The 23879-nt window shown below is 41.6% G+C and overlaps 2 protein-coding genes and 1 pseudogene across 8 annotated transcripts; 1 reads left to right on the top strand and 2 right to left on the bottom strand.

Moving 5' to 3' along the window:
- Positions 1-830: 830 nt before the first annotated feature.
- Positions 831-23575, bottom strand: LOC115732900 (histone deacetylase 5-like). 7 transcript variants are annotated; one of them, XM_048281786.1, is made up of 15 exons: positions 23286-23572; positions 21866-22067; positions 20971-21117; positions 20749-20858; positions 20329-20540; positions 19096-19160; positions 18700-18870; positions 18501-18590; positions 17482-17587; positions 17276-17397; positions 16975-17168; positions 16696-16825; positions 16505-16569; positions 16320-16408; positions 831-1194 (listed from the first exon to the last, which is right to left on the bottom strand). In XM_048281786.1, the coding sequence occupies exons 1-15, from the start codon at positions 23459-23461 to the stop codon at positions 1118-1120; spliced, it is 1956 nt and encodes a 651-aa protein (XP_048137743.1). In that variant the 5' UTR covers positions 23462-23572; the 3' UTR covers positions 831-1117. The 7 variants fall into 7 exon arrangements, with proteins under 7 accessions (XP_048137743.1, XP_048137744.1, XP_048137748.1 ...); XM_048281787.1 differs by having other exon boundaries at positions 831-1201; positions 16327-16408; XM_048281785.1 differs by lacking the exon at positions 831-1194 and having other exon boundaries at positions 15928-16408.
- Positions 1718-3675, bottom strand: LOC115733653 (histone deacetylase 5-like). The gene is made up of 4 exons (XM_030664282.2): positions 3300-3675; positions 3107-3190; positions 2007-2112; positions 1718-1920 (listed from the first exon to the last, which is right to left on the bottom strand). The coding sequence occupies exons 1-4, from the start codon at positions 3630-3632 to the stop codon at positions 1763-1765; spliced, it is 681 nt and encodes a 226-aa protein (XP_030520142.2). The 5' UTR covers positions 3633-3675; the 3' UTR covers positions 1718-1762.
- On the top strand, positions 12585-15679 carry LOC115732854 (annotated as a pseudogene).
- Positions 23576-23879: the final 304 nt, after the last annotated feature.

Raw genomic sequence — 23879 nt, 5'->3', positions numbered from 1 at the left:
AAAGTGGGTGAAACCGGTTCGCTTTTGTTTTTTCCTTGCCCGAAATTTTAAGGTTAGGAGGTCTTTCATTATTGGTTGGATTTTGTTGCCTTTCTTTCCTGTTTTTTTTTTGTTAGTGCTGTCCAAACTCCACACAGATTTTTTAATATTTGGCGAGTCCCCAATTAACATTAATTATTTTTTATTTAACGAATTAAGTTAGTGCCCATATATTCTCTCTCATTTGTTGAGAGATAGTGAAATAATATGAGTACTTTTCTTGTCTGAAAATGATAATGATAATAGTTTAATAAAGATAAGAATGGAGAAAATACCTTGATCCCACCAAAAGATTTTTTAAATATAAATTTACCAAACACTCATGCATTTTCTCAAAAGCTCTTTTTTATAACAGTTACCAAACAATGTTGCATTTCCCGAAACTCTTTAGGCCAAAGATCTTTGCATTTATCCTAAAACTTTTCCCAAAAACCGAATCAAAAGCATGACTTTCAGTGCCACAGGAACTACACAAAAATAAGTATCTATTTTTTTTTAATAAGATGGAGAACAAAGATAAAGCTATTTTTCCGATTTTGGAATATAAATCAGAAGTACTTCAGGGATCTATAGGAAGCAAAAGAAATGTATGGTGAGCGCTTTTAGTAAAAAAATCCACCTTTTCCATTGGTCCACTGAAAATCGCATAGCCGGCAGTGTTGCGGCGGTGCGCCCACCACAACTGAGCTAGGCCGGCGAGGAGAGGTATATAGAATGGATGCAGTTTATTGCCATCAATGAGGGACGTGGCAATAGACAAGTCTCGCATGAGAGACCTCTCAAACTATAAATATAGTCCATGAAACAATGCTCATGGAGGGGAGATTACAAGCTTATCAACACTGAAAAAGCTGGCCGGAGCCGTCGCTTTGGCGGGATCCGCGAGATTATATACTAGAGAAACTAGCTTTATGAGATTATACACAAGCCTACCTGAGTCTCCTTTAATCACAAAGTGCTACCTGAGAGGCCAGAGTTTTGGTTTGGAGTCACTCTTGCTCCAGAGAATCTACCAAGGTTGCAAATGAAGGATAAATATCCACGATAAGTGGGGAAGCAAGTAAATAATGTTTGCATTCTATAAGGGTTTTGCAGCAGCTTCCTTGATGTAGGACACGGCTTCCTCTTCCGAGAGCTGCCCTCCTTCTACCAAGCCTTTTACCAAAGTGTTGGCAGTTCTCGATACCCGACGAATCGCACCTGAATGAATCAGCAAGTCGGAACACGGTATTAATTCTGTGGATCAAGAAATCTGTCTGGCAGATGGTCGAGGACGAATGTAACTCATATACTTACGTCATTGTCAGTATAGGGATGTCTTGCTCCATTCCCAAGTAAACAACGTTATGGTACCAACCCTTCTGTGAACAGATCGACCAGCTTGATATATTAGAGACCAGAATGTGATAACTGAAAAAAGAACGAGATAAAGTCGAGGCTTTACTGGGGGCAAAAGATAGTACTTGGATGAGATCAAAAGGAAATACCTTGACAGCTTCCAAGTTGATGGATCCTTTTTCTTTAACGCAGTCCAAATCAAACAAAGGAGAACTCATGTCATAGCTGGAAATATTTTCCTGATGCAAGACATCATTGAACTGCTCTAACCTGATCAGAGAAAGATGAAAAGACAAAAGTTCATGGTTGTAGTATAACATACATTTGTAGGACCACATTGCAAGTAGGACCACAGTGCAATCATCATGAATGTCATGAAACGGTTCTAAGGCTTGAAAAAGGTAAGTTTAAAGTGCATTACCTGTCCACCTTCAATATAGCAGCGGAATCTAGGCTTCCACATATTTGATCCAAAGGTGGCATACCAGATGTCAATTTTTGACAGATCTGATCTCCAGGACAAAGAAGCAGATTCTGCAAGAACTACATTTCATTTTTGAGGATCATGATAATATTAATATAACTCGGAACTACTTTTTCACAATTCCATTCGCGGCAAGTTTCTTTACCACGATGATCTTCGTCAACCACGAGAGTTGAAAGAGGTCGAATGACATCGTGCAGAAGCTCCTCAACATCTTCAGCTTCAGAGTCAGAGCTTGAAATGAGAATTTTCTGGAACAACATGACGATTCCTTCAGTAACGGGGACCATGATATTGATATAAACAAATTAAAGGGAACATTTAACTTCCAAAACTCACTTCATACACCCTAAAAAAGATAAATTAATACTGGGTTGTGACAGCATTCAGTCAGTAACATATTATAGTCCTGTTTGGTTCAGCGTTTGGAATGGGCTAGTCTCTCGGCCAATGCAAATGGCATTTGATTCACTTTTGGAAAACTTTGGAAAAATGCAATTACATTTCTAAAGGTCTCTAGCCCAAGGCAAGTCCGGAGGTTCTTTGAAAAGTAGCATTCTCAGAATGCAAATAGACTATTTTTCCTTCCAACTTTGGCCTCTCTCAACTTTCATAGTTCCGGGAATGTCCTAGAAAACCCTACTTTGCCAACGTAAGGCGTCATCTACCCTCATCTACGGGCGAGCCAAATTGGCCGCCAGCTAGCCTCGCCCGAGGTTACCAGACTTAGGTGAGACCTGGGTCGCTCGACCCCAAACGGCACCGTCTTGGGTCGTGGGTCTCGCTACCAGGTGACAATCTCGCTTGGGGTTTGGCAACCTCAGGCGGTGGCTAGGTCGCGCGACCCAGGCCTTCCTTGAGGTGACGCCACCTTAGGTGAGGTTGGCTAGCAGTCGATTAGGCTCACCGGAGGCAAAGTTCTACCGGCAAATAGTTTGAGATTTAAAAATAAAAAGAAATAACTGAAGTCCTATACAAAGTGTAGTTTTTAGCAAACGCATTTAGGTCAAAGTTGCTTCTCAATGTGTCCCTAATTCACTCTGCCAAACATTACTTGCATTTGCCCAAAGACATTTCTCCAAAACCAAACCAAACAGGCCCTACATATCTAGATTGAGAAGGATTATCTTCGAACAAAAATGCGAGGTGAAATCAGCCTCCTAGGAAACATAAGTATTCCAGCATTCAGAATTCGAGGACATAAGAATGCTTGCATAAAAGTAATCAAAAGCCCAGAACTGTTACCTGAATGGGTGCTGTTTGACTTATTACCTTGGTTGGCAATTCATCAGCAAGTACTGACCAGAAAGCTTTTAGTTCTTGATGAGCCTGAGAAAGTTAACTTGCTATTAGCACACTATCATTTGATTAATAATAAAATGCAGGTAAAATAGTGGTGAGACAAATTGCCAGACCACCCAGAGAATAAACATTTTACCGCTTGTATTACTCGCCATGTGGACTCAAAAGGATAGGCTTCGGTGGAACCAGTGACAGTTTTCTCATCCAGCAAAACTTCCATGCATGCAAGGGCTGATTTTGAAATTGAGGTGAGGTTGTATCCTCCTTCTAATGCTAATACGTTCTTACCTCGCGCAAAGTCCATTAACTGAAAAGAAACATCGACATGCTTAATGCCTTGTAGGGATTCAAAAAAGCCGATCAAATACTCTTTATGATGACAACAAGCAAACATGGAAAGAGGATTTCCTGAGGATGAATTCCTGTGGTACTGACTTGATTTACATATCATTCGCAATATTTCAAACATAAAATGGATAGAGACAGATTCCAGCTCCCAAAAGAATTGACAGAAACTTCATGACTTGATTTACCTACAGCTGTTATAAGCATTAAACTATTAAATTAATAGAACTGAATGCTAAACAGTCACCGTCATACTACATAGAGGAAGTACAGGAAGTGCACAAACAGAACAACAAAAGCAAAATCCGAGCTTACTATTCCTTTTTATAGCTCAGATGCACTTTAAGTAAAACATACCATTCAATCAAAGGGATACCTTCCTAAAGCGGTTTCCCAAAGCCATATTGTAATGGACCATCGTGAGTTTGGATTTGGTAAGAGTCCTTGAGAATCTAATGCTAACCCTTTTAGGCATTAATCATGGAATTTAGATCCTTATCTTTCTTCAACGAGGATAAGTAAAAAGACGATAGAGAAGTGAAAGCCCATGAGCATTGGATTCTGCTTTTCCCACACTCTATATCCCAACAATGTCCCCCCTCCCTTCTTTATTTTTTTGATGTGTAAGAAGGATGGGTAGGTATGGCCAGTGCAGCTACACCAACACCCCCCCTCTTCATCCTCTCTCTCCCTCTCTCTCTGACATTCACCTATTGTGCACTAATCGTGCAATAGGCCTTAATAAACTAAGACAAGACATAAAGATAATCTCAAGAATTTCTAATTCCTCCCTACTTATGATCCGTGACACATGTTCGAGGCGAATCCAAGAGCCTCTTCCACCAACCGCGGCCCGATTTGGAAAAACGACAAGTCGTCCCCGATCGCACAACTGTCCCAATTCACATGACTTACGCGTTGTCCGACGTGTAAGGGGAAACGAAAGCGAAGGCACAAGGGAGGAGAATACAGTGTCTTGAAACCAGGGTAAGTCGCCGACAAATCGGTTCAAGACACCGTGCAAAGATGTAGGAGCTGAAAGCTTCGATAATTTACTCCAGATGTGGAATGCTACTATACTACTTTACCCGACGGTAGCCATTCAAAGATGACGTACAATCTACCTTTCCTGCCATCACCTCCTTTAGTTAAGAGAAAATATTTTTTCTCCATTTATCTTAGAGAATACCCCCGAATTTAACGATCGAGAGTTCAGACGAAGCGGTTTAAGGATGTTACTCAAGTCCACTTTGCTTTCTACCCTAGGTCGAACATGTAGTTGGGAACGTGCCGGTCATGCTTCAAAAGGCGGCGAGTGGGGGTGCATGTTCGAGGCGAATCCAAGAGCCTCTTCCACCAACAATGACCCAATGTGGAAAACTCGTCCTCCGATCGTACAACCGTCCCGATTCACGTGACTCGCGCGTTATCCGACGTGTAAGGGGAAATGAGAGCGAATGCAGAAGGAAGGGGAATCTAGTAGTTTCTAGTGCCAGGTGGGCCGTCGATTCCAGACGTTTCTTGTCTCCCTTAATCGCTTATTATAAAAAGGCTCGTGAGCCGCTCGAACATATTGTTGGGAATGTGTGATGTAGAACAACTAGCGTGTGATTTTTTGGAAAAATGTGATCGTCAGAAATCGGGTAGATTTCACCGATTTGGGGCTGGCGAGCTCGGATTGCGCTCAAATTCGGTCGGTTAAAGCGAAACGGCCTTCCGATCAATAATCACAATTTTGCTGTGATGTACGATGGCTTTTCGTATTTCGGAGTCGTTTAGATAGGTTTTCGGGCAGTTTTTTAATTTTAGGAAATTTAGCGATATAGATAATCGCAATATTTGATTTGGATTCCGTTTAATTAGATTAGATTTGATTCGTTTAATGTTATCTTTGAGTAATTCTAATTCCTAAAGGAGTCCTATCTATATAATGGACGTTCGTCCTATGTAATTTTTTACGTTATCATTCTACCAAATTTAGTTTATCCTTTGAAAAGAATTTCCTATTATCTCTTCCACTGCATTATTTGGCATCGTAGCGAGGTTCTCCCCGCGACGATGTCTCACAACATGAATAGAAATACCTCCGTAGCTTACCGCCGTGCCAACGAGCTTGTTACACGAGAGGAGTTTACCCAGTTTGTTAAGGAAACTCGACGAGCTCAAGAAGATAGCCAACAGGCGATGCAAGAATTGCTTGCCGCAATCCAACAGTTGTCCGCAAACCCTAACCCTAACCACGGCGTTCTTCCGGCCGAACGTGTCCCGATCGATCGCGTTCCAGAAGTAGCTATGGGACGTGGGGCAAATCCCCGACAAAGGCGACAAGACTATGTCGAGGATTCCCAAGAAGAAGATGAGGAAGAGTTCCAAGATGAGCCTGTTCATGGAGGTTGCCGACAAGGGGAGTTCCATGATGAGCCTGTTTGTGGAGTCCGCCGACAAGAGGGATACCGACGAGGCCCCGAACAATATCGCTTGAATGTTGATCTTCCTACCTTCAATAGTAATCTCAATATCGAAGACTTCCTTGATTGGCTTTGGGAAGTCGAGAAATTCTTCGACGCCATGGATATTGAAGAGGTCCGCCAAGTGAAGTTGGTGGCTTACAAACCGAAGGGTGGTGTCTCGGCATGGTGGTAACAAACGCAATTATCCCGTCGCCGTCAAGGCAAGGCTCCTATCCAAACTTGGAATCAGATGAAGCAGATGCTCAAGATGCGGTTCCTTCCACCTGACTATGAACAAGTCTTGTTCCAACAATTCCAGGACTGCAGACAAGGAAATCGGACGGTTCAAGCTTACACGCAGAAATTCCTCCGGCTTTCGGTCCGCAATAATCATGTAGAGTCAGAAGCGCAACAAACCACCAAGTATATCAATGGTATACGTTAAATATCCAAGATCGTGTTTCGCTGCATCATCTATATTCTGTAGAAGACGTGCAAGAGATGGCTAGAAAGGTAGAATTGCAATTGGAGCGAACCAACTTCTCAAATCGAGGGGTCAATTATACTCCTCGAGGGGCATTCGGACGAGGAAAATCGCAGGAGGCGGCTGAGTTCTCTAATCGGCAATTCAACAATACGAATCGAAATTCGGGGAGTAATGTTGAAGTTCCTAAGCCTTCCGAAACCCCTGCATCAAAGGCCCGTGATGTTGCTCCGAATCCCTACGCGAAGCCCTATTCGGGGAAGTGCTTTAAATGCAATGAGTTTAGGCACCGTTTGAGCGATCGTCCGCGGTAGAAGATGGTGAATCTAGTCGAGCAAGAAGATGAGCTTTATGAGAACGATTGGGAGGATGAAGAAGAAGTGGCCGAAGAAGAGGGGGAATGTGTCAATTGCGTGGTCAGACGGCTGCTATTAGCTCTACGAAAGGATGACTCGCAGTGGAATAACCTTTTCCGCACCCATTGCACTATTAGCGAGAAGGTCTGCGACGTAATTATTAATAGCGGAAGTTGTGAGAATATTGTATCAAGGGCACTTGTCGATCATCTCCAAATGAAGACAGAAGCTCATTCCTTACCTTATACGATTGGTTGGATTCGTAAGGGGCCGGAACTTAAAGTAACTCGGACTTGTCGTTTACCTATTTCTATTGGAAAATCATACAAGGATACAATACTTTGTGATGTTGTTGAGATGGATGCATGCCACGTCTCATTGGGATGGCCATGGCAATATGATGTAGATGTTACCTACCGAGCGCGTGAGAATGTTTACTCCTTTGTGTAGGAGAAGACGAAAATCACTCTTCGTCCTTTAGATGAAGTTGCTAGTGTTCCGCAAGCTACTCGTAAACAGAACAAAGCTGGTATTCTACTTAATGTTCGTAAGAGGAATGGTATGTACCCGATTGTAGATAGTAGATCCAAGCAGGAAATCGTCGTAATTCTAAAAGCGCTTCAACCCTTGCTGAAGGCTTTCTCTAGTCTTATTCCCGAGGATTTACCCGATGAGTTACCACCGATGCGAGACATCCAACATCATATTGATTTTCCGCCCGGTGCTAGCCTTCCAAACTTGCCGCATTATCACATGACTCCGAAGGATAATTTAATACTATGGGAGAAAGTGGAAGAACTTCTTCGGAAAGGGTTTATATGAGAGAGCATGAGTCCATGTGCTATTCCTACCCTCCTTACACCGAAGAAAGATGGAAGCATCCGAATGTATGTTGACAATCGAGCAATTAACAAAATTACTGTGAGGTATCACTTTTCTATTCCTCGTTTAGATGATATGCTTGACAAGTTGGCGTAATCAAAGGTCTTTTCAAAGATCGATTTGCGGAGTGGATACCATCAAATTCGCATGAGACCGGGAGATGAATGGAAGACGGCGTTCAAAACAAGCGAAGGACTTTATAAATGGTTTATCATACCCTTTGGACTTACCAATGCTCCTAGCACTTTTATGCGCTTGATAGCGCAAGTCCTCAAGCCTTTCTTGGAAAAGTTTTTGGTGGTTTACTTCGATGACATTCTTGTTTGTAGCCTTGATGAACAGCAACATGTAGACCACCCGCAAGATGTTTTACGTGTTTTAGAGATTAATCAACTCTATATCAACTTGCCCAAATGCAACTTTATGACCGATCAACTACTGTTTCTAGGGTATGTTGTTGGTGCATATAGCCTTCGAGTTGATGAGACAAAGGTTGCTGCCATTCAAGAGTGGCCGACACCCAAGACTATTGGGGAAGTCCGGAGTTTTCACGGTTTAGCAACATTCTATTGTCGGTTCATCCGTAACCTCAGTACCATCTTAACTCCTATTACGTAATGCTTAAAGAAGGGCTAATTCGGGTGGAGCGATGCGGCAGAGGCGAGCTTTGCCTTAATCAAGAAGAAATTATCTACCACTCCAATTCTTGTCTTGCCAAATTTTCATAAGGTATTTGAATTAGATCGTGATGCTTTTGGAGTAGGAATTGGCGCTGTTCTAGCCCAATAGAGTAGGTCGATTGCTTACTTCGGTGAAAAATTGAGTGAAGCTCGACGCCGATGGTCTACTTATGAACAAGAATTCTATGCTGTGGTACGAGCTATTAAACATTGGCAGTGTTATCTTTATCGGCGTGAATTTATACTTAACACCGATCACCAAGCGCTTAAATACATCAAAAGTCAAAAGCATTTGAACAGGATGCACGAGTGCTGGGTTCTTTCTTGGAACAATTTAATTTTGTTCTTCGTCATAAAGCAGGTCATCTGAATAAAGTTGCTAATACTCTAAGCCGCCGAGCTGCGTTACTTGTTACCATGCAGAATGAAGTAGTGGGCTTTGAGTCTTTGTGCGACCTCTATCCCGAGGATGAGGATTTTCGAGATACTTGGACGAAGTGTAAGGCAGCTGGTTCCGTTCGTGATATGATCATCCATGACAACTTCTTATTTTATGGCAACAAATGTTGTATTCCGCGAAGTTCCCTTAAAGAGAAATTGATCCGAGAACTCCATGGTGGAAGCCTTAGGGGGCATTTGGGGCGTGATAAAATAATTGCCTTGGTGGAAGAGCGTTATTATTGGCCTCAATTAAAGTGAGATGTTGGGCGTTTTGTTCAGAAGTGTCCAGTTTGCCAGACCGCGAAAGGGCATTCCTAGAATACCGGTCTTTATATGCCACTCCCGATTCCGTCCGGACCATGGATGGCTATTTCCATGGATTTCGTCTTGGGATTCCCGCGGACCCAACGAGGTATGGATTCTGTCTTTGTTGTAGTGGACAGATTCACAAAAATATCCCATTTTATTCCATGTAAGAAGACATCCGATGCTTCTCATATTGCTGGCATTTTCTTTCGCGAGGTGGTTCGTCTACATGGTGTCCCTAAGACGATTACTTCTAATCGGGATACCAAATTCCTCACTCACTTACGGAGGACCCCGTGGAAGTTGTTTGGTACAGATTTACAATACAAGATCTCTTTCCATCCTCCGACCGATGGACAGACCGAAGTGGTTAACCAAACGATGGCGGATATCATTTGTTGTCTTTGCATTGACGCGCCTAAACAGTGGGACCGATATCTCGCCCCGGCAGAATTTGCTTTCAATAACACGGTCAATCACTCAACGAGCAAGTCTCCATTCGAAGTTATTTATGGTCGTGTACCTCAGCATACTCTTGATCCGATTCCTCCGCCTAAGATTCTTGGTTATAGTGTGGCGGCAGAGAATCTATCGACCAAAATTATGGAGGTTCAGGCTGAAGTTGCACGCCAACTTATTGCTTCCAATTCAAAGTGTAAGGAAGATGCCGACAAACGGCGTCGTTCGAAAGTTTTTGAAGTGGGTGATAAGGTAATGGTCTTTCTACGCAAGAAGCGATTTCCTGTCGGTACATATAACAAGCTGAAGTGAAGGAAAGTTGGCCCCTATTGAATCATAAAGAAGATTAATGACAATGCTTATGTTGTTGATTTTCTTGGGGATCTTAACATCTCCCCGACATTCAATGTTGCCAACGTCTTCGAGTATTATTCTCTAGAGACTCCCCTTTATCCTAATCATACCTCGAGGAGGAGTTCTTCTGAAGAGGAGGAGAATGATGTAGAATAACTAACGTGTGATTTTTTGGAAAAACGTGATTGTCAGAAATCAAGCGGATTCACCGATTTGGGGTTTGTAAGCTCGGATTGCGCTCAAATTCGATCGGGTGAAGCGTAAACAACCTTCGATCAATAAGCACAGCTTTGCTGTGATGTATGATGGATTTTCGCATTTCGGAGTCGTTTAGATATGTTTTCGAGCAGTTTTTTAATTTTAGGAAACTTAGCAATATAGATAATTGCAATATTTGATTTGGATTCCATTCGATTAGATTAGATTTGATTCGTTTAATGTTATCTTTGAGTAATTCTAATTCCTAAATGAGTCCTATTTATACAATGGACATTCGTCCTATGTAATTTTTTACGTTATCATTCTACCAAATTCAGCTCTACCAAATTCAATTTATCCTTTACAAAGAATTTCCTATTATCTCTTCCACTGTGTCAACGTGCCAATCATGCTCCAAAAGGCAGCGAGTGGGGGTGTATGTTCGAGGCGAATCCAAGAGCCTCTTCCACCAACAACGACTCGATTTGGAAAACTCATCCTCCGATCGCGCAACCGTCCCGATTCACGTGACCCGCGTGTTGTTGGACGTGTAAGGGGAAACGAGAGCAAATGCAGAAGGAAGAAGAATCTAGTAGTTTCTAGCGCCCGGTGGGCCGTCGATTCCAGACGTTTCTCGTCTCTCTTATTCTGCTTATTACAAAAGGGCTCGGAGCCTCTCGTCTCTCTCGACTCATACACCCCTATAAGAACATTAGCCAAGTTTTCTCTCAGCCCAAGGACGGAAAACTGTTTGTTTTTAGTCGAGAAGAGTTCAATTTAAGTTTTCTTAATAATGAAAAAGGGGAAAAAATAGCACAAATTGAATCGATCCTTCCATAAATTCATATAACTTACACTTAGGACGAGAGAATCGGTCCTTTTGCATTTTTATCAACCATAAAAAGAGTGGAATTTTTAATATTTTTTGGGGCCTAATTCCCTAAAAAACCTCTAATTTCTTATCCAGTTTTACATCTACCCCAATTTTTTATTTAGTTAAAGACAAAATTATCAAATTTAGGTTCGGTTTCAAATTTCCCCCAAAGTTTTTTTTTTTTTGGTCTCATGAAAATTCCAAGCTTTAGGTCTAGTTTCAAATTTGCGAAGAATTTTATTTGTCTCAGAAAAAATTCAAAACTTTACGTCGAGTCCAAAATTTGCCTCTATTTATCCAAGAAAAAGTCACAAATTTTCAATTTATTCTAAAATTTAATCTGTGCTCCAATCCCAAATTGACATGATATCTTCACATTGATAAAAGATCCACATTAGCAAGCAATTGGGCGATAGGTATGAACCAGCATGGATTATAAATCCAACCCAACAAAAATTGTTGAAATTATCCAAAATGAAAGTGTTTTGATATATGAATATAAATCCAACCCAACAAAAATTGTTGAAATTATCCAAAATGAAAGTGTTTTGATATATGAAAATTAGGGATGACTAACGACGATTTTCGAACAAAGGGTAATTGAGGGCAGATTTGATATTAGAGTAAAAAAGGGGTGAATGTTTGGAGTAGATTTGAGATTGAACAGTTTGTGATTTTTTTAAGACAAAAATAATGTCGGAGCAAATTATGATTGGACCTAAAGTGGAGATTTTTTTTTTATAGACAAAATGGATAAATTTGAAACCGAATCTAAATTTGTGGTTTTTTTAAGGGAATTAGGCATATTTTAAGCGAAAAGAGGGTTAGAAAAGAATGATTTGCCTTTTAGCGCCCATCGATTTTTAAAAGTTTCTCGTCTCCCTTCTTCTGCTTATTATAAAAAGGCTCAGAGCCTCTCGTCTCTCTCGCTCGCACAACCACAACCTAAAAGATCTCACCATACAGAATTTCAAAGACAAGCCGCTTGAAGAAGCAGATCAACGTTCCGGTGTAGAGGAAGTGAACGTTCGGGTGCAGAGGAAGTGAACTCGACTCGTTGAAGCTTTCCGTTTGAATCGTGGTTCGTGTCCGAGAGCGGTTGCTGATCGAGTTTCTATTTTTTCCTTTTCTCGAGGTGCGTTTTCTTGTCCCCTCTGTTCCTTTTTCGCGATTGTACCCTGAGGACATTGTTTCTGAGTTTTCAATGCGTATTCTGTCGTCTCTTGCGGGCAGAAAGTGTGGGAGTTAGTTTCGTTTCGTCTGTGCAGATACCTCTGCTTTGTTGCGGAAATCGTTGTTTAGGATTTTACGTGATTGGCCGGTGTAGGTCTTGGGGCATGTTCATTGATGTCTATGTGTCTGGCGTTTTTGGATAGCAAATCACGGATGGGGTTCTTAGACACAGAGTTGTAGTAATGATGATTGAGATGGGATTTCGGGTTAAGATGGTTTGCTAGAATTTATTAGAGGGAGACCGGCGTCAGTGATCGACACTGCCAATCACATAAAGTGAATGTTGCTTGCACGAGTAGCGTTGCTGAATGGTATTCGATATTGTTGTAATTGCTCTCTGTGCGGTATACGGAAGCACTATGGTTCCTGATGAGTTCACACACAAGACAGAGACAGGTGACACTCTTGCCGGAGCCCATGAGCTGGCAAAGAGTTTCCATCATAAGGAAGTTACTCCTCTCCATGTTGCCGCGGTTCTAATCCTGGATCCAGCTGGAATTTCAGCCAATCCATCAGCAATGTTGGGGGTGAAGAAGCCGCGAAAGCGGCAGAGAGAGTGTTCAACCAAGCCTTGAAGAAACTTCCTTGTCAGAGCCCGCCTCCTCATAAGATCCATGCGAGCACTAGCCTAAAAAAAGCAACGAGGCGTGCCACAGCTGCCCAAAAGTCTCTTGGCGACAGCCACTTGGCTGTTGATCAGTTGATAATTGGCCTTCTCGAGGATTCACAAATTCGTCGGCTACTTAAGGAAACTGTGGTTGCTACCGCAAGAGTGAAATCAAAGCTCGAGAAGCTTCGTGGGAAAGAAGGGAAGAAGGTGGAGAGTGCTTTCTGCGACACTACCTTCCAAGCATTGAAGACATATGGAAGGGATTTAGTGGAGCAGGTCAGCAAACTTGACCCAGTTATTGGGCGGGATGAGGAGATAAGAAGGGTTGTAAGGATCCTGTCAAGGAGGACTAAGAACAATCCAGTTCTCATGGGGGAGCCTGGTGTGGGCAAAACTGCTGTTGTCGAAGGTCTGGCTCAGAGAGTAGCAAAAGGCGATGTGCCTCGCAAACTTAAGGGTGTCAGGCTTATTGCATTGGATATGGGTGCTTTGGTAGCCGGAGCGAAATATAGAGGAGAATTCGAGGAGGCGGTCTTGAAGGAGGTTGAGGAGGCTGAAGGAAAAGTGATACTGTTTATTGATGAAATTCACCTTGTTCTTGGTGCTGGGCGTACCAAAGGATCTATGGATGCGGCCAATTTGTTTAAACCGATGCTTGCCAGAGGACTGCTGCGATGTATTGGTGCTACGATGCTTGAGGAATACAGGAAATATGTAGAGAATGATGCTGCATTTGAGAGAAGGTTCCAGCAAGTCTATGTGGCAGAACCTGGTGTGCCTGATACTATAAGTATCTTGAGAGGATTGAAGGAGAGATATGAAGGACACCATGGTGTTCGAATTCAAGATCAGGCTCTTGTTGTTGCCGCGCAGCTGTCTAGTAGATACATAACTGGCAAGGCTTGCACCCGGTCGATTTAGCACTTTTCAAAGTTCTTTGGATATTGCGAAGGTAACTGACTACCTATGGTTATTTTTCTATGCAGGTCGTCATCTGCCCGAGAAAGCAATTGATTTAGTTGATGAAGCTTGTGCAAATGTGAGGGTTCAACTAGACAGCCAGCCAGAAGAGATCGATAATCTCGAGCAGAAAAGAATGTAGCTAGAAATTGAACTTCGTGCATTAGAAAAAGAGAAGGATAACGCTAGTAAAGCTTGCCTTATCGAGGTAAGTTTGATGAATCCGCTGAGAAAATTTCTTATGCTTAATCTATTTATCGAATTCTTTCATTAAATATTTTTTGAATTTACTCGCAGGTTCATAAAAAGAGTTGGATGACTTGAGTGATAAGCTTCAGCCACTGATGATGAAGTAAAGAAAGGAAAATGAAAGGATTGATGAAATCAGGCAACTTAAACAGGAGCGTGAGGGGCTCTTGTTTGCGTTGCAAGAGGCTGAAAGAAGATATGATCTGGCTAGAGCTGCGGACCTGCAATACAGTGCAATTCAAAAAGTGGAAGCAGTCCTTGCACAGCTGGAAGGAAATACTGAGGAGAACTTAATGTTGACCAAGATTGTCGGACCAGACTCTATAGCTGGGTTGTGAGCCGGTGGACTGGCATTCCTGTAACGAGGCTCTGCCAGAACAAGAAAGAGAGATTACTTGGACTGGCTGAGAGGCTGCATCATAGAGTTGTGGGGCAAGATCGAGCGGTCAGCGCTGTTGAAGAGGCTGTATTGAGGTCAAGAGTTGGATTGGGGAGACCGCAACAACCAACTGGCTCATTCTTATTCTTGGGACCGACGGGTGTTGGCAAGACTGAGCTTGCCAAGGCCCTTTCTGAGCAGCTCTTTGATGATGAAAATGTTCTAACTTGGATTGATATGTCGGAATATATGGAGCAGCATTCTGTGTCAAGATTAATTGGTGCCCCTCCTGGGTAAGTATTTCCCTTGATGATTCCTCTTTGTATAACATGCTTGCTGCAAATGTTTGTGGCAGAATCTGATCCTTGTCTTGTCTAATTTGTAATTCACAGTTATCATGGACATGAAGATGGTGGGCAACTAACCGAAGCTGTGAGGAGGAGGCCCTGAAGTGTTGTGTTGTTCGATGAAGTGGAGAAAGCCCACATAGCTGTTTTCAATACACTCTTGATGATGGCAGATTAACCGATGGCCAAGTCAAACGGTTGACTTTAGAAACACGGTAATCATCATGACCTCAAACCTTGGAGCAGAGCACCTTCTATTAGGCCTGCAAGTTGCCCATGATTGAGTCATGCAGGAGGTGAGGCATTAGTTTCCATTCGAGCGATCTAATTGTTTCGCAGATTATAATGAGGATGCTGACGTATCCTTTCAATGGAACAGGTGAGGAAGCACTTTAGGCCAGAGTTGCTGAACCGGCTCGACGAGATGGTAGTGTTTGATCCTCTCTCGCGCGAACAACTGAGGAGAACAATTGAGGAGGGTGACCAGACTGCAAATGAAGGATGTTGCGAGTAGATTGGCTGAAAGAGGCGTTGCTTTGGCTGTGACCGATGCGGCTTTGGACTTTGTCCTAGCAGAGAGTTCTTATCCGGTAGGTTTTAGTCTATTCTGGTTCTCTGCTTTACCTTGTGGATCCGTCTAGAATCACATATTGGTGACTTGCCTCATTCCCATTATAAGTTTACAGTGCTCGGCCAATCCAAAGATGGCTCGAGAAGAATGTGGTGACTGAGCTCTCAAGAATGCTCGTGAGGGAGGAGATAGACGAGAACTCGACTATCTACATCGACGTGGGGCCCAACGGGCAAGATCACACGTACCGCGTGGAGAAGAATGGAGGCTTCGTTGACGACGCCAATGGGCATAAGTTGGACATGCTGATCGAAATTTCGAATGGAAAACAAAGATAAGCTTTTTTTCTGATTTTAGAATATAAATGAGAAGTATTTTAGGGATCTAGAGGAAGCAAAACAAATGTATGATGAGCGCTTTTTAGTAAAAAAATCTACCTTTTCCATTGGTCCACTTCACATTGCATAGCCGGCAGTGTTGCAGCGGTATACCCACCACCACAACTGAGCTAGGCCGGTGAGGAGGTATATAGAATGGACGCAGTTTATTGCCATCAATGAAGGAAGTGACAATAGACAAGTCTTGAAGAACGCATGAGACCTCTCAAACTATAAATATAGTCCATGAAACAATGCTCATGGAGGGGAGATTACAAGCTTATCAACCCTGAAAAAGTTGGCCGGAGCCGTCACTCCAGCAGGATCAGTGAGATTATATACTAGAGAAACTAGCTTGATTAGATTATACACAAGCCTCTACCTTAGTCTTTAATCACAAAGTCCTACCTAAGAGGCCAGAGTTTTGGTTTGGAGTCACTCTTGCTCCAGAGAATCTACCAAGGTTGCAAATGAAGGATAAATATCCACGACAAGTGGGGGAGCAAATGGATAATGTCTGCATTCTATAAGGGTTTTGTAGCAGCTTCCTTGATGTAGGATACGGCTTCCTCTTCCGAGAGCTGCCCTCCTTCTACCAAACCTTTTACCAAAGTGTTGGCATAGTCTTCACTCGGAGCGTGCAAAGGAACCTTCCCTGACTTGAAGTTCTCAATATCCGACAAATCGCACCTGAATGAATCAGCAAGTCGGAACACGGAATTAATTCTATGGATCAAGAAATCTGTTTGGCAGATGGTCGAGGACAAAGGTAACTTATATACTTACGTCATTGTCAGTATAGGGATGTCTCGCTCCATTCCCAAGTAAACAACGTTATGGTACCAACCCTTCTGTGAACAGATCGACCAGCTTGATAATATTAGAGAACAGAATGTGATAACTGAAAAAGAACGAGATAAAGTCGAGGCTTTATTGGGTGCAAAAGATGGTACTTGGATGAGATCAAAAGGAAATACCTTGACAGCTTCCAAGTTGATGGATCCTTTTTCTTTAACACAGTCCAAAGATGTAAGATCAAACAAAGGAGAACTCATGTCATAACTGGAAATATTTTCCTGATGCAAGACATCATTGAACTGCTCTAACCTGATCAGAAAAAGATGAAAAGACAAAAGTTCATGGTTGTAGTATAACATAAATTTGTGAATTCTGTTATGACTCCACTCCATCCTTCAGAAGAGAGCATTCCCTTCAACAGAGAGAGTAAAGGAAAAACAAACATAAGAAAGACGCACGTTATCCTATACAGGCACATGTGCACGATATCCTCATTCTTGCTTTCGGGATGAAGGAAAGCAACTCCTCCCAAACCCCATGTACGTGTGGATTCCCTGCCGAAGAATAATCGGTGAGGGAAGATCTTCCACAAAATCTCTTTAGGCGGCCTTTTGTCCATCGAGCCAGAACATAGCTTTTGCATGCCATCCACCTGAAATCAGTTTATAGGACCACATTGCAAGTATGACCGCAGGGCAATCATCATGAATGTCATGAAACGGTTCTAAAGCTTGAAAAGGTAAGTTTAAAGTGCATTACCTGTCCACCTTCAATATAGAAGAGGAATCTAGGCTTCCACATATTTGATCCAAAGGTGGCATACCAGATGTCAATGTTTGACAGATCCGATCTCCAGGACACAGAAGCAGATTCTGCAAGAACTACATTTCATTTGAAGATCATGATAATATTAATATAACTCGGAACTACTTTTTCACAATTCAATTCACGGCAAGTTTCTTTACCACGACAATCTTCGTCAACCCTGAGAGTTGAAAGAGGTCGAATGACCTCCTGCAGAAGCTCCTCAACATCTTCAGCTTCAGAGTCACAGCTTGAAATGAGAATTTTCTGGAACAACATGATGATTCCTTCAGTAATGGGGACCACGATATTGATATAAACAGAAAGGGAACATTTAACTTGCAAAACTCACTTCATAAACCCTATAAAAGACAAATTAATACTGGGTTGTGACAGGATTCAGTCAGTAACATACTATAGCCCTGTTTGGTTCAGCATTTGGATTTGGCTAGTCCCTTGGCCAAATGCAAATGGCATTTGGTTCATTTTTTGGAAAACTTTGGAAAAATGCAATCACATTTCTAAGGCCTCTAGCACAAGGCAAGTCCGCAGGTACTTTGAAAAGTAGCATTCACAGAATGCAAAATGACTACTTTTCCTTCCAACTTTGGCCTCGCTCAACTTTCATAATTCCGAGAATGTCCTTGAAACCCTACTTTGCCAGCATAAGGCCTCATCTACTGGCGAACCACATCGGCCACCGTCTAGCCTTGCCTGAGGTTACCCGACCTTAGGTGAGGCTTGGGTCCCACGACCCCAAGTGCCGCCGTCTTGGGTCGTGGGTCTCGCGACCCCAAGTGCCTGAGGTCATACCACCTTGGGTGAGGTTAACCAGCGGCAGATTTGGCTCACCGGTAGCTAAGTTCTACCAGCAAATAGTTTGAGATTTATATATATGTATTAATCAAAGTCCTATACAAAGTGCAGTTTTTAGCAAAAGCCTTTAGGTCAAAGTTACTTCTCAATGTGTCCCTAATTCACTCTACCAAACATTATTTGCATTTTTCTAAAGACATTTCCCCAAAATCAAACCAAACAGGCCCTACATCTCTAGATTGAGAAGAATTATCTTTGAACAAAAATGCGAGGTGCAATCACCCTCTAGGAAACGTAAGTATTCCAGCATTCAGAATTCGAGGACATAAGAATACTCGCATAAAAGTAATCAAAAGCCAAGAACCTTTACCGGAATGGGTGCTTTTTGACTTATTAACTTGGTTGGCACTTCATCAGCAAGTACTGACCAGAAAGCTTTTAGTTCTTGACGAACCTGAGAAAGTTAGCTTGCTATTAGCACACTATCATTTGATTAATAATAAAATGCAGGTAAAATAGTGGTGAGACAAATTGCCAGACCACCCAGGGAATAAACATTTTACCACTTGTATTACTCGCCATGTGGACTCAAAAGGATAGGCTTCGGTGGAACCAGTGACGATTTTCTCATCCAGCAAAACTTCCATGCATGCGAGGGCCGAATTTGAAATTGAGGCGAGGTTGTATCCTCCTTCTAATGCTAATACTATCTTACCTCGCGCAAAGTCCATTAACTGAAAAGAAACATCAAAATGCTTAATGCCTTGTAGGGATTCAAAAAAGCCGATCAAATACTCTTTATGATGATAACGAGCCAACATGGAAAGAGGATTTCCTGAGGATAAATTCCTGTCGTTCTGACTTGATTTACATATTATTCACAATATTTCAAACGTAAAATGCATAGAGACAGATTCCAGCTACCAAAAAAATTGACAGAAACTTATCTAGAAATTGACCTTCCTTAACAGCATGGCGTATCCATATGGAGTGACACAACAACCTCCCAGAGGATCACCAACAGCTGTTATAAGCATTAAACTATTAATTAGTCACCGTCATATATACTACATAGAGGAAGTACAGGAAGTGCACAAACAGAACAACAAAAGCAAAATCCGACCTTGCTATTCCTTTTTATAGCTCAGATGCACTTTGACTAAAACATACCATTCAAAGGGATACCTTCCTAAAGCGGTTTCACAAAACTATCTTGTAATGGAATATCGTGAGTTTGGATTTGGTAAGAGTACTTCAGAATCTAATGCTAACCCTTTTAGGCATTAATCATGAAATTTAGATCCTTATCTTTCTTCAACAAGGATAAGTAAAAAGGCGATAGGGAAGTGAAAGCCCATGAGCATTGGATTCTGCTTTTCCCAAACTCTATCTCACAACAATGTCCACCCTCCCCCCTCTTTCTTTATTTTTTTGATAAGTAAAAAGGATGGGTAGGCATGGCCAGTGCAGCTACAAGCCCCTCTGATATTCACCTATTATGCACTAATCGTGCAGTAAAGGCCACGGATGTAGAATATGCGTAATCAACCTCAAATAGGCCTTAATAAACTAAGACAAGACATAAAGATAATCTCAAGAATTTATAATTCTTCCCTATCTATGATTCCGTTTCGGGGCTTACATGCTTTCATGTGAACGAAACAAGACAATAAATTTTCTTTTATCTAATCATCTTACAACGTGTTTACAAGAATTTGTTGCATGCTTTTCCTCCACGTAAGAGCCCAGCAAAATGTTCTGTGGACACAAATTAAGCAGGCATATTATCTTATTATCTAGTTTGATCTCTATGCTACATTCCTGTTGCACTGACCACATTCTGAACCAAATATCAGCTTCCACCTACTATGACTAGTTGTAATTTCTGCAACCCATGTAACTTCTATTAAATGCTACAATCTTTTATACTGTTATTTGATTCCTCCATGAAATTATAGTCAATAAAGAAAACCACTCATTCATGCATGTGTCAAAGAAACCATGTCACAAAGCCAAGCACATTACCAAAGCTGCCAGTGCATTAACATGAAGTGAGGGAAAAATTGTGCAAACACCAAACCTATAACTTAAACAAAAGTACGAAGCAAAACTGGAAAAAACATAGAAACTAAAAGAATGATGCCAATGACCCATCATATAAAAATTGCTAGTCAGATATATGATAAACCGACCTGCATCAAAACCTGCAGAAATTAGTATCATATCGGGATTAAATTGCTTAGCAACGGGGATGAGGATGTGGTCCCACACTGCTAGATAGTCTGCATCTCCACACCGACCATTCTCCCACGGGACATTTATATTATACCCTGCACCGGGACCTTCTCCAATCATTGTATAGTCACCATCGTCGTTGGATGGATAAAAAGACCCGAACTCATGCCTGAAATGTGAGCTTGATACCTTTCAGTTATGGATCAAATGTCAATTGTGAGAGTACATCAGTGAGTTTCAAGTTTAAGTCATTAACCATGAGCTTGCATACAAGCTTAAGATTATAATGAGGAAAGAATTCACGAAAGGGGAAAAGAGATTTTAGGCTATTACTCCTAGAAATAAGGACCACATAAAAGCTGCTGTAGTTTTTATACCTATGGACAGAGAAGAATAGAACTCGAGGATCTTTCCAGAATGTCTTCTGAGTACCATTACCATGGTGAACATCCCAGTCTACAATCAAGATTTTATTGATGCCCAATTCCTGCAAAAAATGAAATAAAATAAAATAAATAACATGGAAAGAGTAAAACTACATGAGGAGACATCTACTTAGACGGATAAAGTTAAACCATGACTAGGTAAGCAACACTCACTTTCTCGTTTAAAAGAAAATTTGTAGCAATAGCAACATTGTTGAAGAGACAAAATCCCATTGCTTCATCATGTTCAGCATGGTGTCCAGGAGGCCTTACAATAGCGAAAGCAGAGTCTAGTTCTCCTTTGGCAACTCTTTTAGCAACCTATAGGGGTAAATATTCCGGTCAACCTTCACAATTGAAATATGCAATCACGTGATCATCGGAGAAGACATATTACTGTTGCAGATGGATGCAGCAATCTAGAATGCTTGTCCTCATGCAAAAGATTAGCTAGGCTACTCATTGATTTGCAAGAGAAAATTGCTTGACTTTCAGAAATTCCAATAAGTCTGCTGTCAAAAAATTCTGTAGGTATAACTCAAAAGAAACTTCTGCCAAGAAAATAGATCTCCCCATGATGAATAGCCTGGAAAGACGTCAGGATTCAAGCAGTAAGAGGTTCAAAGCTAGAAAACAATTGACCATGACAAAAGATACTTCCACAAACACGGGAGGACTCACTAGTTCTCCTTTGCACAAGCAACAAACCCCGATAATTAGGCAGTAGAGGAAGACAATCTTTCATGATTTTCAGGAATAGGGCAATTACATATTCATGCCCCCTCTTACGTGATTAACAATAGAATCCATTGCTCTATGCACTTAGTACAGTGCATGTGCAAAAAGGTACTATATATAGCCAACTGTATATGCTCAGACAAATACCATAAATTACAAAACTTATGCAATGGAGGTTCCTTCATGCATGCAAACGCATTGTAACCATTACAGTCAGTTTTATCCAATAATTCATCCAGCAGTTCAGAGGCTTTGCAGAAGCAGAAAATTGTAACCCACCACCTAAAAAAGGTAGCAATCAATAAGCATGCAGGTTTTTAAAATGGATTACCTCTATAACAGAACCAGCAGCAAGATAAGCAGCTTCTGAAGAACCTTCATTCAGGTATATCGAATTGAGCTTTGAAGCTATTCTATTTCTGCGAGAATTATACTGTTGGGAACTTATGTTCCTAATCAAATCGACATGACTTTTGCCATGGACTGACAAAATATATTTATCTTCTGCTTCTTTGGCACTCAAAACCTCGCATCTGGATACGAAGAAGCAGTAAATCATACATTAAACGACAGAGCAATTGACTAATCTTTTATGACATACCACTTCGCTACACTGCAAAATTGTAAAATTCATCAATGGTTGCCGACTCTAGTTTATCATACAATCAAGGTGCTGAACTTTGATTCAACCCAATGCACTTTGTTTTTCATTGTAACAGATGCGCTTTGACTGGAAAGCTGCCTATTTTTCAGAGAAATGCTGATATGTCAGCACTGAATGCACATTGTGCCCATGTGTCTCTTAATGAACACTTCGCGAGAAATTTTTTCGAATTCTGGTCAATGTATCAATTCTAAGGAAATCAAAATTTAGAGAACCGGTGATTTAGATCGAAGTTAATTGACCCACATGGAATGCCCATTAAAGTTTAGTCTTCACTGGTAAAATTTACTAGTTGTACCCCACTATTGAGAAAATAGAAAGAACTTCAAGAACAAAGTGAGCACGAAACATGTAACGAGCCAATTATCATGTATTCTTGTACACATGAAAAGTCAAATCTGCCCGTTATATTAGTTCTTCAGTCAGCTCATTAAGTCTAGAAAAAAGAGAAAAAAAAATCAGAAGTAAATGTCAAAAACTGAAAGGGTCATTTAAAAATGCTAGTGTCTTTCCCATAATTGATACATCCAACACAAACCTAAATAATGCCACTGTATTCTTACATCTAAAGTTCAAAAAAGTATCTGAGCTTTGAAACGGTAGTCCTGTAAAACTGCACTTCCACATTGAACAGGTGGAGACTACTCCTAAACCATGCCATTTCTCCATCCAGTATATCGAGGATATTAAACGCTAACAGATAAAATGTTTCCTTCAAATCGATCGTCTTTACTCTACCAATTATAACAACTTTGACAGAAAATTCCCAATTCAAACAACCTTCTCCACTTAAATTCAGGACATTTCAGCAACTGCGTACACATCCACATTCTCTCAACAATCCATATAAACATTGATCACCTCACCAAACCGCAAGAACAAAGGAAAAAACAACCCTTTACGTCAGTTATCAAATTAATAGGAAAAAAAAGGACTCTAAACACCTCATTGTGCACTGATCAAACACACTGCATCATTTAGCCTCCACCTCATATGCAATTGATAATGAAAATGAAATTTTGAACGCGATTAAGCCAAGAAATGCCGAGGAAACACCGATATGCGCATGTACGCGTAAAGTCGGGACCTTTGACTGATGCCGGCACTTTGGAGCTTGTTCCAGATGGCCCTGATGCGATTAGGGTTTTCAGGGTGAGGTTCATCGTCAGGTGTGTGATGCCTGCACATTCTCTCATCGTATAGTATCCCGACTCTTCGCAGACTCCGGCTCGTGCTGCGGCTCGCAGTCTCCACAGCTTCCATTGCTGTGCCCTCCCTCTCTCTCTCCCTCTCTCTCCGCGACTCGTCAAAGAGAGAAAGGAAGGAGAGAGAACAGAAACGAGCAAGTTCGAATGAAGATCGACAAAAGAAACGGGCCTGCGTCAAAGATGGAGAGGAAGGTAAAAGGAAAAACTTTGACTGCGGAAATACGACAATTCTCTATTTTGTGTATGTATGTTTCTTTCGTAACGGGCAAATGAAATGTTGCCACGTGGGCAGAGGCCAGCTGAGAGACTTTTGGTCCCTCGTCGTTTTGAAAATGACTCCCGCCCCATGCACTTCCCTCTGGCTCTTGGCCAGTTGCACCGCACGAGTACAATTCACAGCTTCTTCTCTTTTAAGAGCGGGATGTCGAACAACACCATTCAAAACGATTCCCTTCAAAAGCATATTCACTTCA

This window comes from Rhodamnia argentea, chromosome 7, assembly GCF_020921035.1.
Source record: "Rhodamnia argentea isolate NSW1041297 chromosome 7, ASM2092103v1, whole genome shotgun sequence".
In the NCBI taxonomy this organism is placed as follows: Eukaryota; Viridiplantae; Streptophyta; class Magnoliopsida; order Myrtales; family Myrtaceae; genus Rhodamnia; species Rhodamnia argentea.
The sequence above is the reverse complement of the archived record's forward strand: the minus strand, read 5'-3'. Positions and strand labels throughout refer to the sequence as shown.